This window comes from Brachyhypopomus gauderio, unplaced genomic scaffold (assembly GCF_052324685.1).
Source record: "Brachyhypopomus gauderio isolate BG-103 unplaced genomic scaffold, BGAUD_0.2 sc102, whole genome shotgun sequence".
Taxonomy (NCBI): Eukaryota; Metazoa; Chordata; class Actinopteri; order Gymnotiformes; family Hypopomidae; genus Brachyhypopomus; species Brachyhypopomus gauderio.
Window position 1 is genome coordinate 5,001 of NW_027506923.1, and position 8,937 is coordinate 13,937.

At 44.9% G+C, this 8,937-nt stretch overlaps 1 protein-coding gene across 1 annotated transcript in view; it reads right to left on the bottom strand.

Annotated features, from left to right (window-relative positions):
• The window catches only part of LOC143497173 (protein zer-1 homolog), a gene marked incomplete at its 3' end in the record, with an annotated part of 10,650 nt that extends 3,402 nt beyond the window's left edge, over nt 1–7,248 (bottom strand). Inside the window, exons 1-3 of the mRNA XM_076992970.1 lie at nt 7,141–7,248; nt 4,036–4,493; nt 1,369–1,542 (exon numbers count right to left, since the gene is read on the bottom strand). Coding sequence (XP_076849085.1) covers nt 1,369–1,542; nt 4,036–4,487 — 626 coding nt within the window. The remainder of the gene's footprint in view (nt 1–1,368; nt 1,543–4,035; nt 4,494–7,140) is intronic.
• Between the last annotated feature and the right edge of the window lie 1,689 nt (nt 7,249–8,937).

Genomic DNA, 8,937 nt, shown 5'->3' on the forward strand with positions numbered 1-8,937 from the left:
CACGGCACTGGACCAGGGTCTGACCACAGCGCTAGACCAGGGTCTGACCAGAGTTGTATAGTAACGAAGTAGAACTACTTCAGTACTGTACTTAAGTACTAAAAAGCTGTATCTGTACTTTACTGGAGTATTATTTTTTTCTCCTAGTTCCACTTCACTACATATTTTCCATCAGTTTAATACTTTTACTCCGATACATTTTTAACGTGCTGTATAGTTACTCGTTACAATTATAAACATGTTAGCTGGCGCTGTCACCGGCTCAAGCGATCAGGCTGTTTTATGAGAAAACTACGCATGCTCCGGTCGCGTCTCGTTTACTCTGATGCTGCCTTCACTGAACACTTGAGCTTCGTAATCTAGGTTCACTTGACACGTCGTGACTGCCGCAAGGGTCCGCGCGGTAAAAAAGACGCAATCGCGGTGGCTTCGCCCATGCGCGTCGGACACGCACGCGCAGTCGCATCGCAAGGTCGTGCACCTCTCGATTTTTGTGCGTGAGAAGTTATAAGGTGGAATTCATGCACTTGTACGTCAAGTTTCAGTATTTTCCAGCAACTTCAGCTTAATTTCATATTCATACAAATACACATATACTCAAAATTATTCCAAATAATTAGCTTTTTTTTTAGCTTTTTTTTTTTAATCTAACTAACCTAATTATGTTCATGACGTGCTGCAGTGTTTACTTAACATTAGCTGGTAACAGTAAGCCGTGTCTCTTTTCATGCTGACTAATCATGAGCCCATTTTTATAGTGTAGTGTTTTTATAGGGTAAGGGCATTTACTGAGGATAAACCCAGGGCAGTAGCCTCACCCTTAGAATCCGACAGACGAATTTTACGTCCAAAGTACACCTCGTTTTTTCAGCTAAATTAAGGCGAACTTGTACTTCTGCGTCAAACCTACGACGTAGCGGGACATAGGTTATCTGTTTTTTGTGTACGAAGTGTTAAGCACAGTTTTTTTAAGTTGCTACTTGTTTGTACATACAGAACACTTTGTGTATTTGTGGTCTTTGACATCTTTGATTTGTAAGTGATATATAAAAACAATTGATAATCAAACTTTGACGGCTTTCTTTAATTAATACAAAACACAATACTTGTACTTTTTACTTTCAGTACCTGAGTAATACATTTTAGAATAAACAACTTGCAATACTTAAGTACAAAAAATGCTGAATACTTCTGTACTTCCACTTAAGTAAAGTTTTTAAAGAACACTTCAACTTCTTCTCAAGTCAATTTTTTGATAGAGTACTTTTACTCAAGTATGGGTCTCTAATACTTTATACAACACTGGGTCTGACCATGGACACAGCCCCCAGGGCACGACGGGTCTTCCTGTGTGTGTAGGCCTCGTACCTGGGACGCCCCACGGCCTCTTCAAAGTGCGGCACGGTGCAGTTGTCCAGCATGATGTGGCCAGAGATGTCGAGAGAGACCAGGTTCTCCAAACCCTGCACAATGCTCACCAGGATCTTCCTGGACATCTTGAACTTAGAGGAGCGCTGACTCTCCCGGGAAATGTCTAGGTGCCTGGAGTGTTGGGAGACACCACACAACATCAGACAACACCCTCAGAGTAATACAACCTCCAAACATCAGACAAGAACCTAGGAGTAATATCAGACAACACCCGCATATTAACACAACCCCACTACCAAAACATCAGACAACACCCACTGTCACAACTGTAGTCCAACACTGATATTTTCACTGTCTGGGTGTGATGTGATGAATTAATTACTGAAATGGAGCAAAACATTACAAACACAAGGACGGTGAGCGAGGATACCAACCCCTTTCATCATTAAGCTGTCTAAAAACATTGGTACACTCAACATTAATACACAACTAAGGCTAGATGTTTTTTTTTTAAGTAACATTGTCAATACAGTAACTTTACACTTCACAATGTAAAGTTCACAACAAGTAAAGTACAAATCAGGACGTGCATTTTCAACACGGGACATCAAACCAGGGTATCTGCACATTTTTTAATCTCAAATTCAATGACTTTTAAGACCTTTTTAATACCTCTCACAAGGAAAAATAATACTATTTCTGGGGATGCAGGTGTGTTCCACATCGTTGAGGGGGGGGGGGGCATAGGCGAACGAAAATTGTTGACGTTGTTGAGGCCGTATACTCCAACGCTAGGAATCTAGCACTAGGACCCTGGAGCGGTTATTTTCTGCATTAGCGCTAGATTCGGCAAAGTTCACATTGCGCCAGAACAACTGAACAACACACACTTATAATAATTTAATGCCTCCCCTCATAAAATTCAAGACATTTTAAGACATTTTTAGGCCTTGAATATGGAAAACTAAATTTAAGACATTTTAAGACTTTTTAAGGACCCGCGGGTACTCTGTCAAACTAATGAATATGCATGTCTGACAGAGTCGTCCAACCAATGGTTAATGTTGGAACACTGTCGCTAAGCAACTGGACTTGGAAGCGTCTGTGGTGTTTACTAAGGAGGTGTTTGAATATTGCCAGACTTAGATCTGGACACTCAGACACAAACAGGGCGATTAGAGATGAGAACAGACACTGGGATTACTGTTCGTCTATTCAGAGTGGCCTCCGCCAACAACGTCCCCTCTGGGGTCTCTGAGGAGATGGAGACGTGTGAGAGTGACCCGGATCACCGCTGCACGAGCGTGTCAACGCCACTGCACGAACGTGTCAACGCCACTGCACGAGCGTGTCAACGCCACTGCACGAGCGTGTCAACGCCACTGCACGAGCGTGTCAACGCCACTGCACGAGCGTGTCAACGCCACTGCACGAGCGGGTCAACGCCACTGCACGAGCGGGTCAACGCCACTGCACGAGCGGGTCAACGCCACTGCACGAGCGGGTCAACGCCACTGCACGAGCGGGTCAACGCCACTGCACGAGCGTGTCAACGCCACTGCACGAGCGTGTCAACGCCACTGCACGAGCGTGTCAACGCCACTGCACGAGCGTGTCAACGCCACTGCACGAGCGTGTCAACGCCACTGCACGAGCGTGTCAACACCAGCGGTTCTTGGCCATACGAGTAGATCAGGTCCACCTGTACACACTGACACTCTTCCCTGACGGCAATGGTGCCGATCAACAGGATAAACACCCCACCACACCACACGAGGGTGGTGCATGACACACAACAGTGACGCCCAACAAGTGATGCACAACAGTGACTCTGGAGTCCTTCCCTGTGAACACACGGATTACCAGGTTCACTGTTCTGACCCACAGAGCCCAGAGCTCTGCTGCAGGTGGAATGTTCTCTAGTGTCTCCAGATATCTTCTGCCACCTGATACTATAAAGGCCACCACTTCCTGTTAGTGTCATCTGAGCCAAGGCTGGTTCCTCCCCCACTATTAGATTAGATAGGTGGTCACAATATTTTGGAATATTGACTACTGGCCAGGATCTACAGCAAGAACACTGTAATGTTATTCAGAATGGAGCCGTGATCAGGACAGACGAAACAGAACAAACACAACGGCACATAACACACCTGCAGGCCTGCGACTAAAACCTGGAGACTCTCCAATCACACAGAAACCATGAGGCAGAAATGAGATGGCCAGCGAGATATATATATATAACATATATCTGCCCTATGGCCTCATTTATTCCCAATGCTGTCTGATGAATGCTAACTAGTGAGAACATTGTGGCAGGATTAACATGTGCCCTACAACACACAGTAAAACTAGAACCATATGCAGGGTTAAAAAAAGACATTCTGACATAGTGAGGTAGTTAAATGTCAAACTGCCCAACTTACACTGACCTACAATAAACGCAAAGGAGGTTAAACAGGGTGGCAAAAATACAACTCAGGAAACGCATGAAAATATGGTATTGTAATAAATACTATAATTTAAAGATCCCGTAAACAAAATTCGCTGACTCTGATTCTCCATGTCTGGAATAGACTTTTTTCTTTTAATCCAGGGCGTTCCAGTCCTAGATCCGTAGTTCTAAGGTTTGAGCCTCATTGAGTGGTCAGGTGCGATTCTCACCTCAGCTGGTTCAGATGCACCACGGTGCTGATGAGCTCTTCAGTGAGGTCCACGTTGTAGAGGACCAGTGAGGCCAGCCTGTCCCTCCACTGGGCCAAGAAGGCGGGCCGGGGCAGGTGGACGGCGGAGAGGTCCAGGGACGTGAGGGTGGGCAGGGGCTTCAGTAGGGCCTCCACGTCCACCTCCACGGCCAGGCCGCCCAGGTTGAGCAGACGCAGCCTGCTGAAGCCCTGGAAGGTGAAGTCGGAGGCGGCTGTGGCGGCGTGGCCGGGCAGCTGGCCTTCCTCATCCTCATCCTCGTCCTCCCCGCAGGCCAGCGGGACTCGCGCCCTGTGGAAGAAGAAGTTGGCGCAGCCGAACAGGCTGAGGGACACGAGGCTGTGGTGGAAGCAGGTGAGGGTGCGCAGGCTCCGGGCGCTCAGGTGTGTGCAGGACGTCAGGTGCAGCTCCATCAGGTCCTGCGGGGGGGGGGGGGGGTTTATTATTTTTAACTGTTATCACTAAACACTTTAACATTCTGCTTTTCCTAGCAAAGTCACAGAAACAGCGAGTGGGTGTACTGTACTGAACACTGTTACTGCTCCTGAATAAATCATATTGCCCATATGCAAACCAGACACGGCTGCAAACACTGCAACATCTTGGTGTTAGAGGAGCGCTACGTAACCATGGCAGCATCAGCCCAACAATCGTGTGTTCCTGTGCGCTCTGGCTAGGTTGCTAGGTTACTAGGTACACTCATTCTGGATCTCCAGCCAACAGCCAGCTGATGCTTTTAGTAGCTGATGCTTTTAATCCACTGGGTCTACAGTACGCGCTGGTCCACTGGGCCTACAGTACGCGCTGGTCCACTGGACCTACAGTACGCGCTGGTCCACTGGACCTACAGTACACGCTGGTCCACTGGGCGTACAGTACACGCTGGTCCACTGGGCGTACAGTACACGCTGGTCCACTGGGCCTACAGTACACGCTGGTCCACTGGGCCTACAGTACACGCCAGAGGTGGGACCAAGTCAGTGTTTTGCAAGTCTCAAGTAAGTCCAAGTCTTTATCCTCAAGTCCCGAGTCAAGTCTCAAGCAAAGACAGTCAACTCAAGTCAAGTCCCAAGTCTGAAACTTGGAATTTCAAGTCCTTTCGAGTCTTTTTTTTTACAGGCACCAACGCTTTACGAATGCTAACGCTGATGCGTTTCTTTACTCGTTTTGTTGGTGTCCGCCCGCCAAAAGATGACAGATCATTTACATTTTATCTTCTCTTAATTACATAAATGTACTTAAACAAGAATGTTTCGTTACATCATTATACACGAAAATAGCAAGCTTCATCTGTGACGGTGGGTGCGGCGTGAAGGACGAGACACAAATCCTTTGTGGCAGCAAACGTCACTTTACTTATATTATATATGTTGCGCAATAGCACACGATAAACATACACAAACACACAACAACGTGTGGACATTAGACAACGACGAGCACAGGACACTGCGCGAGCGCACATTAAATAGACAAACCACATTAGCCCCATGTAATTACGAGACGATTCACAGGTGATACACATTATCACACGACATAGCCATCACCACGGAGTTCCACTGACGCAGACAAAGCACGTGGACCACGTATACACACGCCCAAAGGGGAGGGGCCGGGGTCCTCAACGTGACATCATCGTAAGCAAGATGCTGTCATTACGAATGGTTATTCTAAACATTTGGATAAAATGTTTAAATATAGACTAATAAAAGGTTAGGGTTATTTTTTCATTGTTTTCTGTTATTGTGGGGTCACGGTGTAGGCTACTATTGTTACCTGGAGATTCAGTGGGGTCACATATTCTGATGGCTGCCGTCAGAATTGGTGACCCCAGTTAAAAAGTCTCACCTGTACATCCCATTCATGATTTCTTTGTTGGCTGCAATGGTGAGGGGATGGTAAATCTTGTTTAAGTACATTTATGTAATTAAGAGACGATAAATGTAAATATAAACATCTGTCATATTTTGGCTCGTGGACACCAACAAAACGAGTAAAGAAAGTGCATCAGCGTAGTTTACGTAGCATTCGTAAAGCGTTTGTGCCTCTGAACAGAAACTGTGAAATAGCGCCCCCTGTGGTCACAAAACTCGACGGTCACAGAATCTGGTGTAACGCCGGTCTGAGTCAGAAGGACGGAAATGAAATTAATGTGGCGCACTTTATAAATATTAATATGCGTTTTAAATTTTAGATTTGGGGTAAAAAAAATCAAGTCTTTGCAAGTAAACAGGTTCAAGTCCAATTCAAGTCCCAAGTTATTGGTGTAAAAGTCCAAGTCAAGTCTAAGTCTCTGAATATTTTTTCAAGTCAAGTCAAAAGTCTTAATATTAATGACTCGAGTCTGACTCGAGTCCAAGTCATGTGACTCGAGTCCCCACCTCTGGTACACGCTGGTCCACTGGAATGCATTTAGCTGTGAGCCTGAGTCATATGGTAGTACAGCGAGTCCCCGCTTAACAACGGGTCTGGCTAACGACGGACCGGAGTTACGACCGACTTTTTTTTTATTTTGCACGGTGCGCGGAGGAGCAGTGGCAGCACTTTGGAGTGTAGTGTTGTGTACGATAAGCTGAAGCAGCGCAGCCTCCACCGCAGCCCATCTCGGCAACGCGATCGCTCTTTCTCACGCTGTACGCACGAGAACATTGTTAGTTTTTTCTATACTGTATTTACGATCAAAGCGTATCTAAATCTAGGGTCACGCTTAACGACGAAAACTGCTTTACAACGAAATTTTCAGTCTCTAACCCCGTCGTTAGGTTTCTGTCGGCGATCTACAAAAAACAGTCGGCGACTGAAAAACCAGCCTAAAATCGTGTAGTGTTAACCGGGCATAATTCGTGAGCCCGCGTCGCCGATCAGTAGTGTGAAGGCCACAACTGAAAGACTCGCGATTACAGCATGTAGTGCGAACGGCACAAAAACCTGACGGCTGAAAAGTCGTGTAGTGTGAACCCAGGGTTGCCAACTCATTGAGCGTGAGACACACGCATTTGACCGTTTTCACACGCTCTCACGCCACACTTCCGATATCTCACGGCGAAAAAAAAAATCTAGTTTATTTACCTCTGATATATGTCGCCCTCCACTGGCGATCGATCGCGAAATACAATCGATCAACCCCCCCCAAGCTCAACAACTTACGTTCGCCACCAGTGGCGTGCACACGTAGACATCAGGTGGTGCTAAAGCACCACCAACTCTGCCCTTTATCAACGAAAGTGCCCTTTTGAAACTTCGTTTTTTTATTTATTTATTTTTATTATTATCATTTTACTGAGGTCGGTTTGAAATGATCTTTTGAAAACCTGAGCGATTAAAAACAATGCCCTGAAATGAGCCACTACCTCACACACACCTGACCTCTCTCTTCCTTTAACACCAGATGCGCTGCAGCAGCACAGCACACACGGTCACAGATAGACTTCTTCTCCCGTCCCCACCAGCCAGGTCACATACACATCAAGTCAAATCGTACCGTTTGCCCTCTAAGCCCAACGTGAAATCATTTTCTTGTGTTGTAAAATGTCTCATACAGCACCAAACTACTAAGCATTTTTAGCCGACTGGTCACCTGATAAACTAGTCGCACTAGCCCAAATCAATGATAGATAACGTGAGGACGACCACATACAAATAATTAAGGTAGAGTTTGCAAATCTATGTGTTAAGCTGAACGTCTTCAGTTGTATAGGTTTTGTTAGGCAACATAAATTACATTCATTTGTGAAAGAAGAAACGGGAAGTTCCCCATTACCTGTGAAAAATGCCCATCTGCATTCATGTAATGACAACACTCAGTAGCCTATAACTCCTTCTCCTACTTTACGGTCTTTTACTGTCTTAATTGTAGGCCTATATTGATTTACTAATTGCAAAATATATGCAACAAGGCCTGCAGACAGTGGAGGGTAAACAGAAGTTACCTGAAGGACATGACTATATTGGATATAAATTATATCAGTTGGATGCGTTAATTTTTCTCCATTGAAAACTCACGTTTAGAGAATGTGACAAATAAAAGTCAAATTTCATTCAACATGTGCTTGTAATTTTTTTTATAATGAAGTGTTCCACGTGCGCTAAAAAGTGCTCTTCACCCCCCCCCCAGCACTTGCCCCCCAAAATGTCTGTGCACGCCACTGTTCGCCACCGACTCTCACACTCTGAAATGAATTCAAAACTTGAGAGCCCTGTTTTCAAGTAATCAATGAATGTTTTTAACAAATGTGTAACAATCAATTAAACCATTTTTAACAATGTATTACTAATTATGAAATAAATAAAATAAATCAATGTATTTGGCTTTTTTTCTTATCATACATTTGAGTACTACAAGCCAAATCTGTCGCACGTGAAATGCTACAGGCACCGTTCAGATGTAACCAGGTTGATCTGTCAGTTGTGTATAATTACACAAAATGTACTGTATTTGTTTATCTGTTTATCTAGTTGTGAATATGTGGGATCCAGACTCCTCCCCTTTCTGTTTTCTTCTTTTGTGGTGTTTCCCCCCAAGTATAAATAGCGACCACCCATCTTAACTCCCCCCTTTTCATTGTAATATCGTGGGAGAGGTATGTCACTATTTGTTATCCACCCATTTTATTTCAGTTATGGTGGTGATGGGGAAATATTTTACAAATCTGTTATTTGTGCTTCACTCACTTTTCTTCTATTATGTTTTTAGAGTGCTGGAGTGAGTTTGTCAGCATTGTTCAATGCACTTGTTATGTATCAACAGGAGTGGCTGATCGAATAAAAAGAAGATCGCCCTACAAAGATTGCATGTGGCACATAATTTTTACACAACGCAGAAACACACCGGTCACACTTGGTGCCGTTCGACCCTCCACTTCGCAG